General features: G+C 38.2%; 1 protein-coding gene across 1 annotated transcript; it reads left to right on the plus strand.

Moving 5' to 3' along the window:
* LOC125699586 (transmembrane 9 superfamily member 2-like) lies at window positions 1–27,703 on the plus strand. The gene is made up of 17 exons (XM_048959268.1): window positions 1–228; window positions 672–739; window positions 1,916–2,009; window positions 3,675–3,802; window positions 4,018–4,147; window positions 6,336–6,463; window positions 7,579–7,690; window positions 9,778–9,857; window positions 10,753–10,861; window positions 13,461–13,593; window positions 15,110–15,229; window positions 15,404–15,461; window positions 17,755–17,914; window positions 18,474–18,625; window positions 19,079–19,190; window positions 19,833–20,004; window positions 27,081–27,703. The coding sequence occupies exons 1-17, from the start codon at window positions 112–114 to the stop codon at window positions 27,146–27,148; spliced, it is 1,941 nt and encodes a 646-aa protein (XP_048815225.1). The 5' UTR covers window positions 1–111; the 3' UTR covers window positions 27,149–27,703.

Here is a 27,703-nt window from a genome sequence, read left to right on the forward strand (position 1 = left end):
GCGCCGTTGTGACGCTGCGGCCTCGCCTGGGGCCGCCTCCGAAAGGCGCTGCCCGGGGACGCGGGAGCTGTCGCCTCGGCTCATGCTGCCTTCGCCCCTCCAGGCTGGAAGATGAGGCTGCCGGCGGCCGGCCTCCTGCTACTGGCCCCTCTTTGTGCGGCTTTCTACCTGCCCGGCTTGGCGCCCGTCAGCTTCTGTGACGACGACAAGGAGAGCGAGGGCTGCAAGGTGAGAGCCCCGACGGGAGGGCCCGGCACGGTGCTCCCTGCTGCCCGCGGGCACCGAACGGGACTGCGGGCTGCCCCGAGGGTCCCTGTCCTTACTGCGTGATGGCCCGGCCGGTCCCTTCCAGGAGACAACCCTTCCACCGGGATGGAACGCCGCGCCGGCTCCTTCCCCTGGCGCAGCCGGCGGTGGCCGTGGGGCAGCGTTCCGTGCTCCCGCTTCGTTTTGCGGTCGGTGCCGAGGATCCTTCGCCAGTCCTCTCTTCCTTATTGCAGGCCCTGCGGAGGCTCTGGCGTGGCCCAGCGCCGCGGTCGGGCTCTGTCAGAAGTGTGTAACTGCCCTGCGATAACTTCTGGCAGCTCCTGCCAGCCGGCTGTGTGTTTCATGCTGGCTGTGCGTCTGCTTTCGCAGGTTTGGGTTTTTCACACTTCGTTTCTCCGTTGCAGTCGCTGATTGAGCTCTTTGTGAACAGACTGGACTCAGTTGAATCAGTTCTGCCCTATGAGTATGACGCGTAAGTACATCCCAGTGTGCACTTGTGCTTTCTGTTCTTAGTTCATGGTGCAGCTCATGTCACAGAGAGCATTGGATGTACCGGTGAGTTTTTCTAAGGTTCTTTATGTTGGAGCTGAATTTTAGATTTAGTATCAACTCTCTGCCACGTTTGAAAGTCCTTCCTACACGTGAAGCCTAGGAAGACAGGTTTGTGTTCCTTCTTTCTGGAAAATGAGGGAAAATATTTTACCTGCAGCCACCGAAACTTTGTATCTAATTCTTGTTTGTTTTACTTTAGTTTTGATTGTTGCTGGTGAATACTGTAATTTTTTTTACGAAGGCAGGTAATCCGTCTTCTAAAGCTGATACGCAATCAAAGAGTCTTGTTCTTGAGCATATAGAAAAGAGAAATTTGTCACTTGTATGTTGCACACTGCACTGTTGAAGTCTTACACTGTGGAGTGTGAGTGTAGCAGCAAAGCCACAAGCTAGCTCAAAAAGCCAACAATGTCTTTATTTGCATTAAACTTTATCAAAGGCAATGAAGTCAGGCCCATGTATTGAGGAAAAAGTATGTATTCAGCAAAGATATGTGAATTTCTCTTTTTCATCACTTGCTGCTACCCATATTTAAATAACAGACATTGGGAACAGTTGTATCTTCTGCTTTATATTCAGCTGTATTGGACTATACTGAGTTGAAAAGAATTGGTTATTGGCATTTGGCAGTGTGGTGAGTTAATATTGACAACACTTCCCTTCTTTGGAACATGATTCACATTAAATGCTCATTGTGAAGATTCTTTTGGGAATGGAAAGGGGGAGGAGTAGTAATTTTTCTGGTATTTTTTGCAGAAGAGTGGGTAATTTGTGGCATAGGCTTTATTTTTTCTTAATGTGAAACATGCTATTGTTTGTTTAAATTGCCATTTGGAAAGCGTGTTTGGACTAAAAGCCTTGCATTTTGCTAAATGTACTGTAGCTAGGAAAGATCTTGTTTCAAACTGATATCAAAATAGAAGTGTTTCTAAATAGTTTCTGTGAAGGCACTCAAATTTTTGTTGACAATGGCTGACTTGTTGAAGGAAGCACGAAACTGCCATGTTATGAACAGAAATTAATAAGTTGTTTTAGGTTATTATTTACAATTAGACGTTAATTAAAAATTAAAGGTAACCTTTTCCCCTTTTTCCAGTTTTGACTTCTGTCAAGATAAGGAAGAGAAAAGACCATCAGAAAATCTTGGGCAAGTGCTGTTTGGAGAGAGAATAGCATCGTCGCCTTATAAGGTTATTTTATGCCTTAAACGTGATCCTGGTTTAATTGGAGTGCTGTCTTTTTGAGGGCTATAATCCACAGGCATAGATGAAGGGTTAATGACTGTGTGGCGTTGTTGTGTTTTTCTCTGTTTAAACTTGACATTGTTTTTCTAATAAAAAGAAGCAAAAACTGTTCTTACCCCAAGGGCATCTTAGGATGGCTAATGGAAGTTAGGATGCTGGGCCAGCATTCACTCTTCTTTACCGTTCCTTTGTGACAGAGGAATCTAGAAGCTATAAGTAATGTTAGGTGATATGAAATCATTCGTTTTTAAACTGTAATATTGGGGGCTGTAAACTGCTGGTTCAGGAACTGTTTCAGGTACAGCTTGTTTGTGCTGTCAGGAAATTTCCAGAGTAGGAATGAAAGCCAAACTGGGGCTTGATCCCTGCTTTATCCTGCTTGAGTGCATTTAATATCTGTTGTCTAAAATAAAAACTTTCATTTTTGATGCACGTCACTTGTCTATGAAGTCTTCGGTAAAATAAAGATATGCAAGTGTTCTGTAAATTAGGTGTGCATTGCTTTTCTGTCTTGTGTACAGCTTTAGCAATGACTTAAAAAGTAGCATCTGTTAAATACTGGGCAGTCAATTTAGGAAAATTACTGGTAGTAAAGGAGATACGGTCCAACCAGGGCTCTTAATTCAAAGCTCTATGCTGTTCACCTGCAGTTTCCAAATTGAGAATTCCTGATGAAGCTGAAAACTGAACTATGATTTTGTGTGAGCATTTCTAGATAATCCAAATCCCCACAGAACAGTGAGGCAGCAGAGTTTGAGGCTACTGCTGCTCAATCACTGGGGACCTAGCCACTTCTTTTCATAGAACTCTTAAGGAGATGATGCCTCCTCCCTTGTGTAAGCTGTTCCTGGAAACCTCCTCTTCCTTGGTTGATAGTTTCAAGTCTTACAACTGCTGGCCACTTGAAGCTTTTAAATGTGAAGCATGTGTTATTTGGGTTTAATACTCATAGAGCAGGTCAAGTATTGTAACAGTTACTCTTTTTGAAATGGTTATGCAGTATGAGAATTCAAAAAGCCCTACCATTTGTTAGCACTTAAGCCTTGATCATGTTAGAATTTTGTGTCATGGTTTTAATTAAGTATATTAGCTCAGTAAAGCAGGTAAATCCTAACTAGGTTAGGAATGTTACTGTTTGGTGGTATCTGCTCTTGAAGTACAGATGCTTTGCAACCTGTTGTGTTTTTTACAACATTGTCTGATAACTTAATCATAATGTGGAAAACACAGCTAGGATTAACATGGAATGTTCAGAAAAGGTATAGTTAAGTCTGATGTAGCAGATGATGAGATTATCAAAATAAAACAAACCAGTAGAGAAAAAAGCAATGATTTCCTACTAATGTTCAAATTTTAATTCTCAAGGTTTATTTGAAGGTAGTTTATCTGGCTTGTTACAGACATCTCTGGCACTTTCAGAATGCTGGCTCTGGATGTATAAAACTCTTGAAAAATTGGTTAAAGCTACTGTCTGGGAAATTGTGGTTGGGAAGCTTTTATAGCAAGGAGGTGAACTATTTTTAAGAAGTTGGCTTTATGTGGGGGGGAAAAAAAAAGACAAGGTTTTTGAAGCAAAATCTAAATTACTCTTCTTGTGTATTTCCATACCAGTTCACTTTTAAGAAGCAGGAAACATGTAAGAAAGTTTGTACGAGGTCTTATGACCCAGAAAACAGTGCTGATAAAAGCAAGCTGGCTTTTTTGAAGAAAGGAATGCAGCTGAATTATCAACATCACTGGTAAGCTGAGATACGTGTTTGATCTTTCTTTTTTCTGTTCAGTTTTTAGCATGATGTTATCTATATCCTAAGTGATTGCTTTCTTCCTTTTCCTATCTGATTGTTGTCCTCCACTGTGCATCTTTTAATGCAGAGTTTTCAGTAGTGTACGTGTGTGTGGTAAATGTCAGTGTGAATAAGGTGCAAGGACTTGTTCTTTGATTATTTCTGTCTAGGATTATTGATAACATGCCTGTGACATGGTGCTATGATGTGGAGGATGGACAAAAATTCTGTAATCCAGGATTCCCAATAGGATGTTTTGTTACTCCAGATGGTAGAGTGAAAGATGCTTGTGTTATAAATGTAAGTAATGGAACTTTGTCTTTATCGTAGTAGATCTGATTTCATTTGAAGTTTTATTTCTGAGCATTGTTTTCCTGGAAAAAACAGGTAACCTTGTAAACATAGTTAATGTGTAGAATGTGGGTACTGACAAGCCTGGATGCTTCTTCTCTGTGCAGCATCTCAGTTATGTAACTGTCCAAAAATATTTATTTGAGTGGGTTTTTTTTTACCATTATACGTGAAGCTGTCTTATTGACTAAAAGCCTTAGGAGATTTTGTTGTTGGAATTTCATATGTATCCATCCTTGTACCTATTAACTGTGCCAGTGCAACTTGAAGTTGTTTCTGTGTGCAAGACCTGCTTTTTATCAATTTCACACAGAAGCTTTCTAGTGAAGATCTAGAAATGAGCAGTGTTGTAATTGTAAAAGTTTTATGCCGAGCACAGATTACAAGCTAAATATGTCAGGATTTTTTCCCCAAATGGCTGGAAGAAGACACAGCTGTGATAGAAGAGCTATATTCACAACAATTTGAAATGTGTCACTCATCCTGGGAGTTGTATGGTGAACTGATACCCTTAGGTATAATGGTGATACAGTTTTACTTCTCCTAATGTGGAGGACCACACTGTTCTCAGTGAGAATCTGCTGTGACTGTGCTCTGCCACATGCTGTTTGCAGGTAGTGCATTTGTGTACTTGTATTTAGCAGAATTCATGCATTTATCATGAGTGTTCAGTTAATTCTGTCTAGCTGGATTCCAGCTGGGTTACTCCTCTAGCTCCATAGACTATTGAAAATGGCCAGCGACTTGAATAATTTGTTGTAGCTAGGTGTTCAGCTCTATCACTTCATGATATTATACTGTAGTTTATGGAGAGTAGTTTTTGTATTGATTTAATATTGGTGTATGCTGTCTTGGAAGCTATGTGATACATGACAAAGTCAGCAATTTAAATGAAAATCTTGTCTTGGAAGAAGGATCTTCATACATAATTGGCAATGGTTGAATTTCTTAATGAGTGCTTGGGGACTTCGTAGGGTGCATGGTGAAATGCTGCACGTGTCCTTTGTGCTAGCTGTGCTATGGATGCCTGTAGCTAATATAGCTGCTGTGCTCAGCCTCCATTGTAGACTGTAGATTCACATTGCAGTGAGAATGTTGCACTGCGTAGCACTGGATAAAAGAATTGTTACATGGGCAAGTAAGGACATGGCACAGTGGTTGTAACTGCAGTCTGGGCTGTGTTGGGGAGTATCATCTAGAAATATACCCAAATAACTACTCCAAGAGATGTAATTATTGAGAAGCTGTTATAATGCAGTGGCAGAACTATGATTAATCCAGCTAACATTACTGCCTCAAGTGTTACTTTGAAATTGAAGGAAACAGATAAAAATACAGGGTTATAGTATGATGCAGATGTGATTCTGGTCTTCTCCTTTCAGTGAAAGATGAGATATCTGGATAACTTTAGCTCAATACACTTTAATAGTAGTGTTGGGAGGGACAGGAGAGGTATGTTGTATGGCAATTGGAGAATGTCTGATTTACAAAAGAAGAAAGGAACTTTTAAACTTCAAAATTCAACCAGAAATCTATCATCTTGGTCCCTTGGTTCAAGTTCTAATTGAAGATTTCTAAACAGTACACTTTTTAGAAGAAAGCTCAAGTCAACTTGAATTGACTCTGGTATGTATCATCTGTGATTTTTCTTTTTTTTAGTATGAGCTTTATGCAGTTCTTCATAATTCCAAATTCTGGAAGGGTGTGAGTAGCAGAACAGCTACTGAAAATGAAACGTAGCTTTTGGAAGGACGTGGTTGATCAGCTTCAGTAGCTGGAGTGTTTTCCAAGGGGGTTTTATACTGTAGGAAGTGCAGTGGTGAATCTGAATTATGTGTAACTCGATTGAGATTTTTGAACTTGTTTTGGCAGCTTTTTATGGTAACTACAAAAAGGTGGCAAATGCTTTTAAAATCCTGTTAGCAGTACGTTATGCTCTATTAAATTAGCTCTTACTTATACAACATGTTACTATATAGTATATAAGAAAATGCATAAGTGTCTTCTACAAGCATGTAGACCGATGTGTTTACAGTCTTTCCTACTCTTCTGTTGCACATGATCTTATTCTGAAGTTCATGACTGCATTGCGCCCTCTGCTGTTGGCAGTTTTTAATATCTTTATGGTATTTTGCAGTCAGAGTTTAACAAGAAGAACACTTTCTACCTTTTCAACCATGTTGATATAACAATCATGTATCATAGTGGGAAGGATGAAAACTGGCCTGGTGCAAGACTGGTGATGGCACGACTGAGACCACAGAGGTAATTCTGCTTTAAAGCTGCAAAATTTAGTGCTAGGGAGGCCTAACAGTAGTTTTAAACTTAGAAATGGTTCTTGGTGTCAGTGAGTTCTGAGGAACTGATGATTCTGAACTGTGGTGAAGTTTTCATTATACTGGTTCACAGCTGGAACTATTTGCAGTCACGGAATTGCTCTCTGCAAACATCATAGAACTTGACTTTTGAGATGTTCAGCAAAGTCCCTCCTGAATGGAAGAACTGCACATGTGGAGTCTTATAACCCGAGATAAATAACAGAAGCATTCTCATGTTTATATTGATTTGCATCTGATTGTTGATTTGTTTCAAAATGCGTGCTTTCAAATCCATGAGAAATGTCTGTTAGTTATGGTTTCCCATGTCACCTCTCTTATTTTTGCTGCATTGCCTCCTAAACATACTTAATACAAGTATTTGTACAGTTATGTTTTTTCCTGTGTTCGTTTGGATAGTGAGGTACAGGTGAAATGTCAAGTTGATACTGTCATCCAAAGTGGCAACAATATCTAAGAAGACTAACTTATCTTCCTAAACAGCAGCTTCATAGATTCTGTTGACCAGAGTTGAGATGCAAGAATTCAGAGAAATAGACTGAAGCAATTACTTTGGCCTCTTGTCAGTCTGTTTGTACTTACCAGTATTTGGGAACTGCTCGTCCTCTTTTTCTACAGAGATTAAGTGCATACTTAACCTATGAGGCTACAACTTCTCAAATCATGCAGGCATCTGCAGTATAGTGTGATTTAGATAGAGCTCATTTTGTCCTGTTGCAAAGATATGGTGTATATTTAGTGGACTAGACTTCCTGTGCAAGTTTGTTCTCCTATTTTCCTCTGTTCCTGGCTGGCAGTGAGAACACTGTACCAACCATCTCCATTTTTTATTAATGCTTTTATCGGTTGTATCCTAAGTGGTTGAGAAGAAAGAATGCCTGTCTGTTCACTAGTGATGCAGACCACAAGGGGGCACAATTAGGTTGCGTGTAACCTTAATTTTGTCATTCTGACCTGATAAAAACCTGTCCTAATTACCTAAAAATTCACTCTGAATAGTAGAGCAGATGTGATTGTATTTTATTTCACTATTTTTTTCCTTAGCTACAAACACACGGATGAAAACAACCTGAGCTGTGAAGGTCCACCAATGGAGATTCCTGGAGAATTCACCAACAAACTGAATTTGATCTATACTTACTCAGTGACATTTGAAGTAAGTATTGAATCTGTTGTAAAATACGTAATTCCTGAGAAGAACAAAATTGAAACAAGTAGGTAATGTGTTGGCAGCCATAACTGGGTAGTGTAAATTCCCTGGGGATCATCTTGTGAAGCAGTTTTCCCAGAACCTATTAAGGTTTCCATTACTGTAATTTAAGTGATGCTTGGAACGTGCAAAGCCTTTTTCCCCCCCACTGGCATCCAGTTTCAGATAGGAAATCATATCTTTTTTTTGTAAAGTATATCCATGTTTTAGAAAATTGGGCAGCGTGATTCCCAAATAATTATGGTCATTCAGGATTCTGATGGTCAGATGATATCCTCAAACTGTAATCTTTACTTTCTTATTGAGAACCAGATTTTTTGGTTTTAGAAAACAAATGAAAATATGTAGACTCTGGTTTTGTTCTATTAGGAACAGGTTATTAGATTGATTAACTGGAGTTGTTGTATTCCTTGAGATACACTCTATGTTTTCAGAGTTCAGTTAGGTTTGTGTGAGTCTCACGTTGAAGAAATGTCTATACAGTGTTTGGGAACTTATGTTTTAAGTATTTATGAGCATATCAGGAGGCTGTTTTTCTAGTGAGGTTGCAGTTGGTGTGTTGTTTTGCTGTGCTTTTCTTTACTTGCTTCCTGTTTGTTTGGAGTGGGTTGCCATTCGTCTCTTACTGTATTGTGCTTTATTCAGCCTGCTGCAACTTAGGCAGGAGGAGATCACACTTTCTTGAGAGACTGAGTTCTTTACCCCAGCATGGAAAGTGAGCCTCATGTGGGGAGCTGTTTCAAACTTTGGAGCCTCAGTTCCAGTCTGTCCTAAAAGCCTGATTTTTCTTCTGTTTTGGGCTATGATCTTAAAGGATTTGGTCTGAGACCACCAGCTTATTTTGCATAGCTAGTTGAATGGCCATCATATGGTAACAGCTTTTGTTGTACCAAATTGAGTTTGATTTGAACCAGTGACCCTGAGGTGCAAGGCTCTATATCCTCTTACTTTTCCCTTGAGTCTCTAAATCCTCCTTAAACTCTCTGATTTTTACTACATGAATGAGCCTCCTATATATTAACATTTTTGTTTAAATCTTGATGATGAATTGCAATGCAGAATTGCAATATTTACCCATTTATTCACACAGTGTGTTAGGCCTTTGGGCTATCTTTTCTCTTTTTCTGCAGCATAGAGCAGGTAAGGCTTAACTGCTGCTGATTCAGACACTTCCAGCAGATGGCATTCAAGGCACTTCAAAATTAACTTTCTGTGTTATCCATTAGTCTTGATTTGGAATGAAATAATAACTGTTTATTTTGAAACTTCAACAATTAAAGTATATTTAGAAGGAGAATATCTGTTGATGAAGAGTATTTAAAAAGAGAACATTAGTTTCAGTAAGCTTAACTACCTATATAGGTAAAATGCATAAATAATTAATGATCCTTTTTTGATATGACAGCTGATTATGAGAAGGCTGTGGTGTTTAATTCATTGCAACAGGCCAGATATTCAGCTCTAGATATGTGAGAGGTATACATGGTTGTCTCACTTGTTTTGTACACTCATGTGCTGAACTTCTAGCATGTGAGCAATTTGACACTCAAGTAGGGAACTTTAGGTCTGGTAAATCTGTCTAAAGTAGCTGTGAGCTACTGATAGCTGCTGATATAGGTTGTGCTGGTGAGGAATAATTTGTAGCAATTACAGCTATTTAGTTGTATTGGTGTTTTGCACCATTCTTGATCCAGGACATGAAATGTGTTGAACGAAGTTGATGTTTCAGGTGTATGCTATGTTGGGAATACCTTGAGGTGATGACACAGGTGTTTTTCAGCTTGGGAACTGCAGGCAGCTACATACCAAATCATGGAAAGATGAAGGGGTTGGTGAAGCTTCAATTTAAGGTAAAATTCTTTGAAGGGCTCAAGAGATAAAAAGAACTAATTCAGTAGGTAGGCCTAACATCCAGGGTTTATACTGAGCTTAGATATTATTGCTGAATGGAGGATTTGTGGAAGAGATTTTATGTGTCTTCCTTCTCAGAGCCTGCAGCAAACTTTAATTTTTGCTATTCAATGTCTTCGTAGGAAAAAAATAATATTAAATGGGCTTCCAGATGGGACTACATCTTGGAGTCTATGCCACACACAAACATCCAGTGGTTTAGGTAAGATTTGCATTTATTCATTGAACAGCACTGCAGGGGAACACAAAAGGCTTCTGGAGATATACAACTCCTGCTGTAGTAAAACAAAATCTGTTAGCCTTCAGGCAAGTAAAGTTTCTTGTTTTCATATGCATAGTAACTTATCAGTGTTGCATCTCCTGGGACCAACTATAGTATTGCATTTCACCGAAGGAATGCACCATTAGCGTCCAAAAGGAAAGCAGCCTCTGTGGGCTTAGTTCATTCTGTAAAACTTTTGAGAAGCTGCTGCTCTGCAGCATTCTTATTGTTACTGTCTGGCTTCCTCCATCTGTGAAGTGAGAGGTATGTATGTGTACTGCTTGTTTTGTACTCAGCAGCTACATAAAGTAGAAAGAAGGGCTTCTTTTATGAGGAGAAGAGGCGTATGGAGTAAGTAAATAACTTATCTTGCAATGTTAATGTTTTGCAATATTAAGTGTTTGAAAAGGCTGATTGGATTAAATATGCATCCACAAACTATTTACTGCTGATGGAGACTTAATTTGTTCATAACAGCTTTGATTGATTGGTAACTTCCAAATCAGCTTTGGGAGCTGTAGCTGTTTCACAGGGAAAATCACTTTGGCAATATGTAAGAAGGAAGATGGTGAAATGCAATATGTCTGTCTCGAGAAATGACATTATAAAATGCTATCCTTCTGTCTCCTATGAAGTCATGAAGATAAAGAACTTGAAACAGCTTATTGTATCTGGGTGGGAAAGAACTGAAATGTCTAATGGAATTGTTTAGCTTACATCTGAGTATGTAAGACTATTCCTTGGACTTGAGCTGTGTTTGGGCTGTTGAATTGGGGGTGCATGCCCTGAAGTCTGAGTAAGTAAACTGAAAGTTTGACTTTTTCTTTGTCCACAGTATAATGAATTCCCTTGTGATTGTTCTCTTCTTATCTGGCATGGTGGCTATGATCATTCTGAGGACTCTTCATAAAGATATTGCAAGATATAACCAAATTGACTCTTCTGTGAGTAAGATTTACACTTTCTATGTGAGCACATTTTCTGCCAATATCAGTAGTAAGCTATCAGTTATTTTCTGAATACAATCTGAAGAGATGCGTAACTATCAAGAATTTATACATGCTAATATATGTTGGGGTTAAAAATAGCTTTATTGCCATTTTTTCTCACAGCAGGAATAAATGGGCCGATGTGACAGCCTTATTCCTTGGGTGTCACTTGGTAAACTTGTGATATGCAAGGGCAAACTCAACAAAGTAAAGCTGTTGTCTGTTTGCTTTTTTTTTTTTTTCTTTTCGCTAAACCAATGGCCACAGTATACAGTGCAGACATTGAAAAGCTGAAGGAAGGTGTTCTGGCAGTGACTCACCATCAAGAGGTGCCAATTGCTTTTGAGAGGCTGCATTTTGGAGTCAGCCTGAACGCACAGCTAGCAGTTATGACGCTGATGTGAGCGGCCATATGTTACTTACACACTCCTCATCACTCAGAGTGCTCAGAAGCCATTTAGACATGGTTCTGGGCAACCTGCTCTCAGTGGCCCATTTTCAGTAGGGGGTGATCAAGATCACTTTGGGAGCTTTCTTCCAACTTCAATCAGTCAGTGATCCTGACAGTGGCAACCTGGGGTGACACCAAATATTCCTTCTCAATGCAGCCTGTTTTCAGTAATATTAAATGGCTTTGGTGTAAGTGCTGCACTGTAATTGTTGCAGGCACGTGCATAGCACAGAAACAAAGATTTTGCTGTGGTCTTGATGTGTTTTCCCTCTAAGCATTCATTTTGAAGTTTGAAAAGCCAAATTTGAGAAGAGCACAGATATTTTTACTGATAGGTGTCTTCTTTCCCTTTGGTAAGAAATCAAGCTTGAAAAGTGTAGCTGCCAGGTATTGTCCCCATCTGAAGCTGCGTTAAAAAGCTCAGTTATTATAACTTTTCTAGTTCCAGAGTGGTTTGTAGTAGTTTGTAGTTTAGTTCAGAAAGTGAGTGAGATAGCATGTGGCTTGTGAAGTTTAGGAAGTTTGTGGTCTAAATTTCATGAGAAATACTGTTGTATGCAAGAGAAAATAAATACTATAAATAAATAGTATTATAAAATATATCAATGCTATTGTAGGCAAGGGAAACCCTTTGAAAATAACTTTAACAGGTGATTATAGCAAAAAGCAAAAATAATTGAGTGAAATCCATGTGAGGACTGGTGGTTATCTTCCTGAATATTACAGGAGAGATTCTGATTAACATAGGCTAACATAAATTGGTATCTGCAAGTCAAAGATGAGGAATAAAGTCATATACTACAAAGGCTGTAGTTACTGGCTATCTTGATAAAGAAATACTTTAAAAGACACAAAAATGTTTCATATTGAAACTAAAACATCTTAGAGTACTTCTTTTCTTCTGTGTGTTTTTGATATTTAATATCTTATGTTAATGCAAATAGAGGCAGCAATTAAAGTGGAAGCATTTTTCAGCATTTTTTCAACTTTGATTCTGTGAAGCTCTTGTTTGATCTCTCCATTAAGTCACGTTCAGTATCTCATAACGCGTCGTCTTTGTTAGCTGGTCATTCTTCATGTGATGGAGTTGTGGAAGTGTGCTTAGTTTTTATGGATAACAGCAGCAATAGGTGTGACTTTCAAAAAAAACCACCAACCCTCTTTTTCAACCATTTATAAGGGACTTAACAATGTGCTGCAGTTCAAGGAACTAATTTTAGAAAGGTGTGAAGTAACAGTACAGGAGAAGAGCGAGGCTGAAGCTGCAGTGAAGGAAATTAGCATCTCACACATTGTGAACATTAGTGGTTCCACTTGAAGAGATAAATGCATGACCCTGTGATTATAGTTCTAATATGTGTGTTTAATGTTCAGTTAAAAGCAACTGGCACTAACTTTGTGTGGTGTAGATTTAGTGAGACAAAACATTAATGAAGTATTTAGTTTAGCAAACTGTGTGCAGTACTTCTGGGTTGAATGAAAGCCGTGTGAGGAAGGAACTGATCTACTTCAGTCATTGTATGTGGTTATGTGGTTTTATTTTTGTTTCTCTGAGGGGAAGTATTTGTTTTTTTAGCAACTTCAGAGAAAAGCAGAGCTGACTGAGGATCTCTGCCATGCCATCCACCCGTTCACCTCTGTCAGTGGAACAAAGAATGTTTGTGCTTGTCCCTAGTGAGTCTAGGAAGCAGACTTTCTGCTGGAGTACAGGGAACAGACCACTTAATCCTTTTCAGTATTGTCATTGAGACTGATATGCCTTACGAGAGGGAGGAAAAAAAAAAAGCTTGAACTAGATTGGAATGGTATAATCAAAGTTAAATGGAGTGCTTTGTTTTGGTTTAAATGTAGAATGATGTTACGTGATTTGGCTAATCGCATTTTGTTTCTTTTCTCACTCTGAGGATCTTCTTGATAAATCCTGCTTTTTGCTTTCAGTGAAAACCATTAGGGGGTTAAAAAAAATCGATGAGTGATGAATCAGATGCAATTAATCTGTCTTCAGAACTGAACTGGACTTTAAAGATGTATTTCACATCTTGCTGGTGTTAATTCCCTACTGCGTTATGTATCTTTGCTAAAGACGTTGCTGATTTTGTACAGGAAGATGCCCAAGAGGAATTTGGCTGGAAGCTGGTTCACGGAGATGTGTTCAGACCTCCAAGGAAGGGAATGTTGCTGTCTGTCTTCTTGGGTCAAGGAACACAAATTTTCATCATGACTTTTATTACTCTGTGTAAGTAACTGGTTTATTAAGGTAATGTGTTTGTAGCACAGTAGTGTAAGAAGGATACAATGTTTTCAGACAGTGTTAGAAGCTTTCTCATGTAAGTTTATCCTGTTATAAGTGATACTGTTTAAAATGTCCTGGTACCTGGGTTACCTCATAGTCTTTCTGACTGCAGAATTGAATCTTCACAAACAAAAACCAACCAAAAGCAGTTCATCATGGTGTAAATTATCCAAGGATCCAGTGTTGCAAGTTCAAAGACACATAATCAAAGCTTTAATATTCTCAGAATGTTTTTTTATCTAATATGTTTGACACAACAGCCTGCAGCCATATAGAAATAAGAGCTAGAATGCATGCCAATGAAATAATTCTGACACAGCATTGGGATAATGACAGCCTGCTGTAAATAGCTAGACACATACATGACACTGGTACCTCGCACAAGTCACTGCTTTAGTATGTTATCTATAAAGTATATTATAATTCCTTTTTTTACTGTACCAAAGAATTGGAAAGTATATGGATTCTTATTACAAAAGCAGGATTTTTCAAACTTCACTCTTTTTTTTTCCTAGACACAATGAGCTGTCAGTGGTACCACAGATCTGCTCCTTTTTTTCTTTTCATTATGTGATGCTCTGAAAATAATAAACGTTTTTTTCCTGAGGGATTTGTCCCTCATTATTGATCACAGTTTTTGTAACTTCAGTATGTTGTGCAACTGGAGTGGTGTTGAAAGAAATGAAGGGCAGAGAAAATCCTTTTTCTACTTTCTACTAGAGATCACTGAGAAAGTTCTTTTGCGAGGATCTCAATTTGTTGGCCTTAATAATTAGTTTGGACTTGGACAGCTTTTCATTAATAGTGTTATTTTCAAAGCAATACCTTGAAACGTGTTAACCATCATGGTGGCCGAGGACTTCTTTAGAATTTCAAACTACTAACTTGGTCTTAAGATGTAAGATATGTTTGTTTGCCTTTCCAGTTAGAAATAAGTATGAAGGTATCATACTTGTATGTTATCTTGTATGTATCTTGTATAAGCATGATACCTTCATACTTCTAACTGGAAAGGCAAACAAACCACAACCCTTAGTGTTGTCAAAGTTTTTGGCTTCTCCAGACTTAATGTTCTCCCATTCTTTATTCCATATACTGAACTTATTTTATTACTTATCACTCAAGAATAGTGGCCACATATGTTTGCAGCAAGCAGGAGTGTAGGGATGTTGGAAACAGTCTTTTTCAATCTGCACTTTAGTTCAAGTTCATTCATCTATGGGAGGTTCTGTTTTTCAGTCTTCTGGCTATGGCACAGTTTCCCTTTAAAAGATAAGGTGCTTTGTAATTAAAAAAAAAAAAAAAAAGGCAAGCATTGACAATAGGAGTACATTCATATAATGAAATATATGAGAGCTTGTACCGAGCATCGTTTGAATATTTGCAAGTCTTTGTTCTGATACATTTTACAGGGGAATTTAATGCGTCAACATGTCTAAAGATTTTTTTGTATCTTTAGTCCTAGCTTGCCTTGGTTTTCTTTCTCCTGCCAACCGTGGTGCTTTGATGACCTGTGCAGTTGTGCTGTGGGTCTTACTAGGAACTCCAGCTGGTTATGTGTCTGCTAGGATGTACAAGAGTAAGTACAAGCATTTGTTTAATGTGGCACAGCAGGTTAAACTCAGAATTGCTGGGCTTATATAAACTTCACACTGGAGCTGATGTCTCAGACAGTAAACCTGCTTTGTGCCATGTTGCTGAAGAGTTGGAAAAAAGTCTGCATCTTGAAATTGTTTTTACTTTTTTCCCTCAGCATTTAGAGGCGAGAAGTGGAAGACAAATGTTTTGCTTACAGCTCTGCTTTGCCCTGGGTTAGTATTGTTACCCCTTGTTATTTTCCTTTATCCTTAACTCTAAATGAACGCTTATTTCTGTACTCCTGTAGCCTAAATGCTTTAGCTCACGAAGCTAGAAGTTGTTTTGGTTTTTGTTCTAGTTTCTGAGGCCACTCCAAGAGCAGTTTCAGGATATAGAAATGTTGAGATGCGTGGAATATCCTATCCATCTCTTGCTACAAATGCAGAAATAACATCTGAATGTACTGTACTGCTTTAGTTGGTCTTGGAGTTCTTGTGAGTGACCTGTTGCAGAATGTTGCTGAGGAAGTTATCGCTGGCAGTAGAGCTCTGCCTTTAAAGATAACAGAACTTAAACCAAAACAGATCTAATAATCTGGAAAAGTTTATTATGGTTTTGAATAATCAGAGTGCAGAGATTCTTATGAAGTGGTTATAATCTTTTTGAAATTGATCATTACCTCACATTACCTGTATTTATGAGATTGCTGTGGTGTGTATCATACTATGACCAATGCTGCTGTGCTTGGGAAGTGGGAGAGCACTGCTACCTTTTGTTTTCTCATAACTTGCAAGACCTTTTGAGAATTAGGTCAGTGAAGAAAGGGAATATAATTTATTTTGTGAGTCTCTTGTATTTCATTGATGCATCTTTGGCTGCATGCAGTACAAATGCCTTTGGAAAAGGTTGAGGAGAAGGTTGGAAGTCATTTCTTAAGGTATTTTTGCAAAAAAACCATGACAATAAAATATAAATTGGTAATGTAATGTGAATTAATGTAGAATTTCATGAGATGAAATGTGATGCATTTGTTAACAACTGAGTGTAGTATTTTTTGTGAGGAAATCTTGTTTCTAAACAAAATGGGCTTCAGTCTCCCTGCTGTCATTTAGATATTATCTGGAGAGAGAAGAATTTATCAGTGGAAGAAATATCATGCTGATCATTTAAACTCTCAAATAAATTAAGTTTCACAGAGGAAGTAAAATGATTGGGGACGGTAAAATAGGAACAGATGTCTTGATTATGCTATGCTAGTTCATGAATTTGCATAATATCATAAACAGCCTGGGGCATTTACAGTCTCAGTAGACTGATGGGAGTTCATATTGCAGTATTTTTCTCTAACTTTGGAGGGGGTAACTGGGGTCTGTATTACAAGTGTTGGCAGATTATAAAGGCTACCAAGACTCCTCAAATGGATTTGGTTTTTATTTTGTAATGAATGAGATGCTTATATCACAGGTAACTTGGGTGTGCTTATTTAACAAGTCTATTTCCCCAATTTCAACAAGCATAAGCTTTCACCTAGGAAGAAAGGAGCCTGACTATTAATCTAATTCCCCCTTCCTCCTTCCTTTTTTTTAATTAAATACAGCAGAGTATGCATGTTCACTTAAGGGCAGCATAGATTCTGCCTAAGAAAGTGTTCTTCAGTGAAATCCAGAGAGCAGTGCATTTCACCAGAGCCCTTTCTTTTGGATCTGCTATGACAAATCTGGCTTCATAGGCAGTGGAAATTCAAGCAGGCTATGGGGTTCTCCTGCAGAACAGTTTGATTATTTTCACAATGGGATGTTGGGAATCGTCAGCAGACTTCTTGTAGTTGTTCTCCCAAGACAAGGCAGATGCATTTAACTTGGGAGGAAAGAGCAGGTCTGGAGAGATGTCACAACTGGTGATTTCTTTGTTTAACTACTTCAGATCCGTGGGCTGCTTAACTGTGCAGCTTCATGAGGCATCAGTACAAAAATTCTTGTTAGAAGGAAGAGTCCATGCTGTAGTCCATCCTGATGCCATGTTGCTGTGCCATGTGCTGTGGCATGATGTGTTTGTTGTGAGACTGACAAGGCTTTCTAAATACGAGATTTTTCTATCACTGAGTATGTATTTTTAGAGAGAAATTAGTGAGAGAATGAACATAAAGGAGTTAAAAGATCAGCCATAGTAGGAGAAGTGATTCAGATAAGTTTTTAATTTGTTTTATTGTTTAACATACTGTGTATAGATTTTTATAATAGAATCTTTTTGTTGCTTTGTGGTTTTATGTGTGGAATCTTTCTTTAAATGATGGCTTTACCATAGATGCTTGCATTAGAGGCATTGAATGTTGCAAGTGTTTTTAAAAACTGCAGCATTGCTGAAAGTAACTGAGGCTGTTAGAGAATGAAAGGCTGTATTAGGAAAAAAAAACGTTGGTTCTGGCAAGTATTTTAACAGTTTTGTTTTCAGTACTAGATATTTATTGATATATTATTATTCCAGAATATTTTGATGTATTTATTGATTTATTTTTTTTTTCTTCAGGATTGTCTTCGCTGATTTCTTCATTATGAACCTTATTCTGTGGGTGAAAGGATCTTCAGCTGCCATCCCTTTTGGTACTTTGGTTGCTATCCTAGCCATGTGGTTTGGAATTTCAGTCCCACTGACCTTCATCGGTGCATATTTTGGCTTCAAAGAGAAGGTAGGGCTCTTAGCTTACACTTCAGAAATAGGTCTGCCTTCTGCATCTGACCGTTGAATCCCTAGTGCAAGAAACAAGGCCTTGTAAATGTGAAATGTTTGTTTCTGATGATTTTAAAACTGTTTATGTGCTCATAAAGTTCTGCCAAACTTTTTTTCTGACCATTCTTCAGAGTCAGAATTTGCTGGTGCTCATGTGGAAGTCTCACTGCCTGTTGTATTTCAGTAGTATTTCAGAGTACTTCAATTTGTACTTCAGTAGTTTGAGACAATGCCAGCCTGCTAAGAATTATTTTTCTATTAGCAATTGAACAAGTTATTTTCTTCATGTTCTGACTTGCCAAATAACCAATAGCTGCAGTGTCTAAAGAACGTGTGTGCATTTTTGGTAATGGTACAATAGAAGTGTGGGTTGTTTTTTCAGATTTAGTAACCTATGATGGCTTATGGCCGAAAATAACCAAAATTTAAGTCCATCTGTAGGTGTTGTATACTAGGGGAAAGTAATCTTATTTATGATGTAACAATTTATCTTTTAATCACATTAATTTCATTCAAAGCCTATTGAACACCCAGTTCGTACAAACCAGATTCCTCGCCAAATCCCGGAACAGTCCTTTTTCACAAAACCACTGCCTGGTATCATCATGGGGGGCATCTTGCCTTTTGGCTGCATTTTCATTCAGCTCTTCTTCATTCTGAATAGCATTTGGTGAGTATTGCTTTTTTTGTTGTTCTGGTTATACTGGTTTAATAGCATACACCCGGTGGGTTTGAACATCCCAAACCATTGAGTATGAGGGATAGCAGATTCTTCTTTTTTGTTTTTTTTATCTTCTTGCAGACTTTTTTGGAACCTCCAGAATCTGTTTGTGTCTTTGTTTTCTCCTCCATAGAATAAAAAAATGACAAAACTGGTTGTGTTAATAAGTGTAATGCATGAAATTAGAGTTCCTTGTCCTATCACAACATACCCTGCTAAATGCAAGCGTGAAGGACTAGATAATTAACAGAGCACATTCAAGCAAAGAGAATAAAGATCATAGGAGCTGGCCAATAGGCCAAGTTTTTCCTGTGATAGTTTTTTGTTTGGTTATATTTGTGGGTTTATCTGGCCATGTAACTTCAGAACCAAAAATGATACTCTTTTCTTTATTTCTTGTAGGTCCCATCAGATGTACTACATGTTCGGTTTCCTGTTCCTTGTTTTTATAATTCTTCTAATTACGTGTTCTGAGGCTACAGTTCTGCTGTGCTACTTCCATCTTTGTGCAGAGGTAAGAAGTTTCAATGTAGCTAATGCTTTTCAGCTGAAAAAAGGTTGAGGTATTCTCCCATGCTGTGGTACGCTGGACTCCGCAAACGAATTGTACTGTCAGCCCTCAGCTTGCTTATCCTAGCCACTTCTCTGAAACGTATTTTTTGATTCAAAATGTTGGAGTAGCTTTTCCAGTAGTTCTAAGGCTGTCATCATAAACTGTGCTGCCTTTAATGGTGCAGGCGTTTCTGCAAGTACGTGGATGTCAGCACCAGCTGTCTGTTTCTGTTCATAAATCGGAGACTGCTACAGAAACTTGTCAGGCAAGGCTTCAGCCTTCATTTGATGCTAGTGTTTGACTTGGTAGTAGAAAAATTTTCACTTACCTGAGGCAGTGTAGGTAAGGTCTTTATTTTATGCTACCATCTGCAGTAGTTACGCACAGTTAACAGCCTTGATCCTTGAACAACTTCATGTTCGTGGTTGAAGCAGTACAGCTGACTATGAGCAAGGAAAGGTGGCTGTGTGAGAAATGTTTTGGATTTACCTTTCAGATAATCAAATTTATTTAATGAAACAGTGATGTTTTTTCAACTAACTTTTCCTTATTTTCTGCTTTCTATGTGATGTCTCTTATTGAAAGGTTTATTGTTTCTTGCAGGATTATCACTGGTGGTGGAGGTCGTTCTTGACAAGCAGCTTTACAGCTGTTTATCTCTTTATCTATGCAGTTCATTACTTCTTCTCTAAACTCCAGATAACAGGAACTGCTAGCACCATCTTATACTTTGGTTACACAATGATCATGGTCTTGATTTTTTTCCTTTTCACAGGTGAGTATAGTACTCAAAACTAATGCAGGAGTTTCATTATTTGTTGTAAACTTCACCTAGCATTTCTCATTTCAATCTGAAACTTAATTCAGTCAGTGTTACTTTTTTATCACTCAGTGTGTGGTGTTATAGCACGTCATAATGAGATATCCATTTAGGTTTTTTGTCTAACTTGAAATTACTTTTATTTACAGTGCAATTTACCTTCATTATATATTAGCAGTGAGCTCAAACCATTGCATTTTCAGAGAACTATTCTTGTTCACTTGTTCTTAAATACCAAGGGTATTGAAGTGAGCTCTAGTTAGGTGGCATTACCTGCTGAGTTGTGGTACCCTTTTTTAATGGCAGGAATGGACCTTACCTGGCAGAACCAAGGCTCTTATTTTTAGTAGTCCAGCTTTTGTTTCCTGATGGTTTCAAACAGACTGCCTTCTACACAATTACTCCATTATTCATAATCATGTGGCTCAAACTATAATTTTGAGGCTGATTTGACCTGTACCAGTTCTACTGTGTGAAATTAGAAGCACTTTGAAGCTTCTATTAGTCAGGAGTGTTTCATGTTGGTGTTACTCATACTGCTGCTGTTATATATGGAGTTTTAATATGCTAGGTTTAGTAGTACCACTCAGCTTCAGGTAGTAAAGTACTGCAGTGATAAAACTAAACAAAATGTATGATAGGTTGTTCATAAAGCCTTTATGTTCATTCCTAAGACTGAAGAGAAAAGGGAAGGAAAAAAAAAAAAAAAAGGTCCTTGGGGCCCATCATGCCATCCATGCTATTACTTAACATCCACCTGCTGTTTGAAACCTGCTTTCTGTTGCATCCCTTGATGCAATTTAGAAAAGAATGGCTGAAGTAAGTAACGAAAGTAAGTCTTAACATCAGACTTTGCCAGGTCAGTAGAGAGAGGGACCTCCCTGTTTCTGCTTCTAATACTGATTCAGTGTCAAGAAAAAAAACAAACAAACCAACCCAAACCAGCAAAACACTGAAGAAAATGTCTTTATTTGTTTTAATAATGATAACTGGCACTTATTCCTAGATTTTTATCATTGTTGTTATTTAGATGTGCCTTTCTTCTAAGGAAAGTCAAGAGAAGCTTTTGTTTTTTTTTAAGAGGACTTAATTCTTCTAATTTTTAATTATTAGAGGGCAAACATAGAAGTTGGCATATTGCCAGTTGAAATCCTGCTTAAATCCTGGCTGAACAGACAAGCTCCAGATGTCCTCTATAATATATATATATATATATATATATATATATATTAAAAACAAAACAACAAAAAAAAACCCTGTAGTCTGAAATGTTTTAATTACTTTTAAACTAAAGCAATATGTTAACGTGTCTGGGTTTTAGTGTAGGTTAGTTGCTGTTCTGCCAATTTCAATTTCACTTACAAGATGCAAATTGGTAGAATTAAAAATATCCCTTTCATATATAAAATGATAATTGAAACTGTCATGGCAGCTGCTGAAATGGTATTAAAAGCTTCAGATGTGCTGATCCTGGAGTTCTTCACGTGGAGGCCAGTGAGGCCCCAAAAGTGCAATAATAAATGGTACTGCTGCTTACTGCTGTGCTGCTGTCCTTGTGGCAGTGCTCTTTGTTTAGAACTGTGCTAGCAGTGATGGTGCTGTGTTTGTAGTTCATAAGGAAAGCAGCTGCGTGGGTGCACTTACACTTTTTAAAGCTTAGAACACTCAGTAGGAAGGTGGAAGGTTTGTATGTAACACATCTTCATTAATGTAAAATGCTGTGCTAAGTTTCTTTCCTGTATTTGGTTTGATAGCTGGTGTTTGGGCTGACATGAGCTGTTACAGGTAGATTACTCAAAGTTAGGAGTTTTCTGCTTTATTTATTTATTTTTTTAATGTTCCTTGATATCACTTGCTTTGGAGCATAAAGGTTTAGTGCTTCTCAAGTTTATAGAGGTCAGATTACTAATACAATTTCCTACACTATAGTAATAATTCTTCATGTATGTTTCCAAAATGGGACCTTGAACTGTTCCACTTATGTTAGCAGTAGGTATTTTGGTGTTCTGTGTTCTTGCACATTAGATCTCACCAGCTGTGACAGAAATATAAAGGGCAGTGCCAATACCTCCTGCATGGCAGTGTGTTACTGTGAACATCACCTAAAAGATCATAGTGAATAACAAAATAGGAGCTGAATGCTTGTATGGCAACAGCGACAGTAATATAGTCTGACTGGTGGAAAGCTAACAATTCATGTGCACATCCAGAGAAGACAATTTGATTTTATGTACAAAGTGCAGCTAATCTTTCAAGAAGTAGTAAGTATGGTTAATGGGGAAGCTACGTGATTACATGCGGTTTATGCCAGGAGACAAAAAGTGCTGATTGTAGTCAGAGCGTGTTGCTTTAGTGACCTCTATTTTTGAACATTGTTTTCACTTGTGAGTTAATGCCATTTTCAAAATTGAGTTTTGATCTTCTGGGTAGATTGTGTTTAGAATCCGAGATTCTGAAGCACCCACCACTGTGCAGTGATTGAAACCAGTATGATGCAGAGAGCTTTTAAGGTACATAAGAAGTATCAGCCAAGTGCAGGGTGCTTTTTCTGTTTGCTTTCTTACAATCTGTTCGTGCTTTGAATTCCTTTTTCTTCATTAAACAGTAAAGCTGGAAGAAATGAATAGAGCAGAGAAGTCTGCCTAATGTATTTAGGCATTATTCTGTGGAATAATCCTTGTTTTTTAATATGGAATTTAAACTATTTACTAATAACCTTTCCTTACCCAGTTAGATACCAGCTTGAGCTTCTTTCTGAGTATAAGAAAACTGTTTCTTAGAGTATACACACCACTGTATTCAACAGGATGGGAACTGGAGACCAAAACCTCAAAAAGCAACAGATGTCAGGATCTCTGGTTTAAGTATAATTTGGGCAATAAGTTGAAATTCAAGAACCCAGTTGTGAAGCTGTCTTGAGTAGTTTCTCTAGCCAAGGAACAAACTGCTTTGCACGAGTCAGATCTTTTGGTTGTGCTTCCCTTGGATGAAGAGTCCTGTACCGTGGACTGCAGGGCTCTAGGATGGCATCAGTTTCCTAGATGAGGAAGGGTTGTTTAGAAAGGTAGAATCATAAAAAGCAAGGGTCACTCATTTGGGGAAAAAAATAAAGGTTTATCTGCAAAAGTAAGTTCTTAAATGCATGCTATTCAGCTGCTTTTTCATGTTATTGAAGCCGCTGAGTACTTAGGGCTGGTTAAAGTAATCATTATCCACAACATTAAATGATCGTGTTGGCTTAAAACAGGCTTTACTGTCTCAGTGGGAAAACAGGTGTCACGCTTGGTATCCTTGTGCTGTGATGTTTAATAGATGTGCATATTAAAGCTGCAAAAACCTTACAATGGAAAGGAGTTTAGACCAGTCGTAAAGTAACTTCAGAGGTTACTTCTTTGAACTAATTTTTTTTTAAGTACTTAATGTTAGAATTTAGCTACTTTAAAGAAAAAAGCTGTATGTATCTCTTCTCTGTCTCCTTGTGTTCATTGATGTGTGTCAGTGAAGCAGCAAGCTGGAGAGCTGTGCTTTTTGTTGATAGTGCCTCGAGACTTTGGTTTCAGTTTGAGTGTGTTTGAAAGAAAAAACGTACGCGTGATGCTCAAGTGATTGCAGCTTATCTAAGTAGGCCTGCTACTCTAATGAGAGTATAATATAAGCATAATTCAAGTGAGGAATTAATTATTTTGGTGCAGGATATGCTTAGAAATATTCTCAAGTTTGAAGAGCTGAGTATGTTTTTAAGAAATACATTTCAAACGTGGCTACCTGAAATGGCAAGGTTGTATTTTAAGCAGTACAACTAGCAGTGGCCATTTTACTGGGTCAAGCTGCAGTTATGGGCAATAGCTTGTGTGCTTATCTGTGTTTTAAGGTGGACTTGGTCAGAGTAGTTCAGGCAAAAGAGGAACCTGAGAACCTGCAGTGTGATTCAGCACTGTGCTATAGATCCAGTATGTTGATTGTTGATCTTTTTGTTTTTGGATAGAGTTCTAAAGCTGGTAACAAACAGCATATTTGTGAAGTGGACTAAAATAGAGAAGACATTCTGGCTTGAATTTTTTAAGTAAACCAGTCTAGTTCAGAGTTGTTATTCTTCAACCATGACTCATTTGCACATCCCTTTCGGATTGGGATATTTGCACTCCTTTGGAAAACTGGAAGCCTTTTGACAAAATTTGTGGACCTCTTTAGTGACATGGATTCACAAGCACCTGTAGGTCTGAGATGGGGGGAAAAGACCTGGATTTCAGTGGAACCAGGCACTGTGCTGCTTACATTCTAACCCTAAAACAACAGTACATAGAAACATTATAAATAAATGTTTCTTTACCTCATGTCTGCTGCTGTCCATTGGTATTGATTCTGTAGTACCAACACCACCATGTGCTGACCTCATTCTTTGGACCCTCCCACGTCAATGAGAAAAGAAAACAACTGTGATCACTGAAGACTCACCCTGTTGACTTGCTGAGATTAATCCTCTCTTCTAAGTCTTCAGTTGGATTCTTGAGGTGGATTTCAACCTCGCTGTGATTCTGTCAGCACCTTTCAAACCATTCTGATCTCCAGGTATTAAGGGAAGGAATCTTTTGACTGATGACATAGTTTGGTGTTTTGTTTTGAAGTTGTGAGTCTATGGATTTCAGCTGTGTAAGATGTGCTTGTGTTTGTGGAAAGGAAGAAGAAATTATTCTCCTGCTACCCCCTAACTATAGATATAGGGCTAAAGAATTGTGAAAGTAACAACAGAAGGAAATTCAGCTGACAAAGAAGGTAGTGAGTATGTAAGGCTGTATCTTGGATTGAGAATCTAACCTTTCTCCCTTGAGTTTGTAAGTCCATGGATCAAATGTGATGTCTGACAAACACTGCCACTTATCTCTTGTGCTAGAAACAGACTTAGGCTGCTTCCAGTACGTTGGCAAAATTTCTGATCAAGTTTTTAAAAAAGAACTGGGGATATTCAGTCTTTGATTTGCTAAACTAAACAGACCTTTTTAAGAGGGAAGTTGAAGATCAGTGTTACTGAAAACTGCGGAAATCTGTTTATAGATGAAGTGCTGGTTCACAGTATGGAGTCTGCTGTGAATGAGACTGTGACTTTTAGAAAGCTGGTGTATTGGAAAGATTCAGAGTGACGAGGGTCATCAGAGGAAAGTGCTGTGGATTTAGAGTGTGTTCCCATATTAAGTTGTGGCACACTCAGAAAACTCATTGTTGTGTTGAAATTATACAGTTTTCTTATGATATTGTAATTTGGTTGTGGAACAGCAGATAGATTTTAAGGTACACGATCTGTTAAACATTTGGAAGAAGCATTGCTTTCGAAGCCGTAGGAGGCTCAAAGTGGGCTATATTATAAAAACAGCTAGAAAGCAGATGCTGACAACCATTATTGGAAAAAAAAAACATGAGAGTAAGGCTTAGAGTAACAATGCTAATATTGGAGTATTGGACACAGTAGGAAGGATTGGGAATCGACCATAAACTGCAAAGACTTTGCAATGTCAGGCCTACAAAGGAATTAAATTCCTTCTGAGGTTGGTGTCTGATCTCCTATCAAGAGCAGTAAATCTGCTGTCACCTACTGTTTCAGAGGATGATAACTGCAAGCTCGGAGGGAAAGGGTAATCTGTGGCACATAATAATAGGCTGTCAGAAAGCCTTTAACTGCAATATACATGGTAGCATGAAGGACACAAGAATTGGTGTATAGATAATAAGCATCCAAAGAGAGATTTCTAATTTACCACGTGCATCGATGCGACCTGAAAGACAGAAAGTGTAATGAATGTAGAAGAGACAAATGCCCAATAATGAAGCTCCTATTTAGTACATAAGTCTCAATGAAATAATGGGAAAGGTTGGAGCTGATATTAAACATGGGCTGTAGTAGCAAAAAAATATGAATGTAAGAGTGCTGGAGCTGAATGCATCATCTTGCAAGTACTGCAAGATGTAGCTGGTAAGGTTGTCATGGGACTGGCATACAGACCTTACTTCTTTTCTGGTAAAGATTAGTATTTGTGTGAATGTTTTCCTGTAGGTAAAAGTGTGAGAAATGGTGTCTCACTTAAAGTAGAGGCTTAGGACTTGATTATATGAAGTTAGTGCTGCTTCTTATTCTGTACTCTGGAAACTTGAGCCGTAGGACTTGACATATGCTCCAAAGCACTTGCAGGGGGGTTGGGTGCTGTCTTTGGTGCTCACTATTGGATGACTAAAGAACTGGATTGGTAAGAAATTGAGGAAGGTTATACCAAGCCAGACCACGGCTCTGCTCCGCAAGCATCCTAACAGCAGTATTCCCAGGCAGGGATGTGAGAACAGAACATGTATGCTGGTGGTACTTTTTCCCAGCCTCTCATCAGCCGTGGCTTAAGGGCTTTTTTAACACTAAAAATGATGTAAGTAATAGTCTTTGGATTTCTTTGTTTATTAATTTGTTTGGTTGCCTGAAACATTGTGTGTTGTGGTATCCATAATGACCTGTGGTAAGCAAATCCATAGTTTGAATACACTTTACATAAAATTGTTCATTTTGGTTTGTTTACTACTGCTAGTTCTGTTTGGTGCTTTCTCCCAGCTGCAGTGCTTTAGTGTTAGGATATACAGAGCATGGAGGTCACTGCTCTTTAGTGTCAATAGAACACAATGAACAGAAAACCAGACCAGGTGACTTTCTCCCAAGTCATGTTTTGTAAGCTGGCTGTGAGCTGTAGATCTTAAAATCAGAATGACTTCAGGTAGATGCTGACTTTACTTGTGTATAAAACTCAGTTTCTTATAATGGTGCTTGTGTGCCTGCTAGTGGTGCCAGCATCACCACCTTCCACGTATTATCAAGTAATCTTCGGTCTAAGTCAAGACCTTAAACTAGGGATGACTATGTATTGCTAAATCTAACAGGTGTGTTATTTGGGATGGTTAGTAGGGTGACAATGTTATGTTCTGTCCTGCTGGAAAATACTTGTTAGACCTTTTTCTCTGGGCACAGACTGGAGGATAAACTAACCTCTTTCTCATTTCAGGGACTATTGGATTTTTCGCCTGCTTCTGGTTTGTAAGTAAGATTTACAGTGTTGTGAAAGTGGACTGAAAAGCTTCAAAGTGTCTTTTGAACATATCTCCCTTGCTGTTTGATAACTTTTTTTTTACCATGTATTGAGAAACATGCTGTGTAGTTCTAAGTTCTGATTTGTAAAAGCGAAGAGCAGACTGCAACATAAAATACAGGCTTTCATGGAAGGAAATGGCACCATTGGAAAAATGTTTACATCACAGTACTCATGGAACATGTTAATTCTAATCATTCTAAAAATTGTATCCAAAATTTGATTTAGAACAAATAAAAATCCTATGAACTAGTTCATTTCAGAAATGAGTGCATTATACAGTCCTCCAGCAGGAATTTCTTGGTGTGTTTTTTTTTTGTTACCTCTCTTGATTTTCAGTTATATACCATCAAAGCACAGGACTATCGAGTAATTCAATGTAAAATGTGAATTTTTAACTTAACTATGATTGTACATATTATCCTGCACCTTCTTTATGACTAGATATCTTCTTACAAATGTACATGCATTTAGTGTAATGTAGACTTTATTAAAAATACCGACACTGGTTTTTGTTCAAATAAAACTGTACAACTCCA

Source organism: Lagopus muta, chromosome 13 (assembly GCF_023343835.1).
Source record: "Lagopus muta isolate bLagMut1 chromosome 13, bLagMut1 primary, whole genome shotgun sequence".
Lineage (NCBI taxonomy): Eukaryota > Metazoa > Chordata > Aves > Galliformes > Phasianidae > Lagopus > Lagopus muta.

What these genes read in the sequence shown, in the direction of transcription:
- LOC125699586 (XM_048959268.1), top strand. Translation starts at nt 112, where the DNA reads ATGAGGCTGCCGGCGGCCGGCCTCCTGCTACTGGCCCCTCTTTGTGCG. An exon ending in AGGAGAGCGAGGGCTGCAAG is followed by an intron (nt 229 to 671) that starts GTGAGAGCCCCG and finishes TCTCCGTTGCAG; the next exon opens with TCGCTGATTGAGCTCTTTGT. An exon ending in CTGCCCTATGAGTATGACGC is followed by an intron (nt 740 to 1,915) that starts GTAAGTACATCC and finishes CCCTTTTTCCAG; the next exon opens with TTTTGACTTCTGTCAAGATA.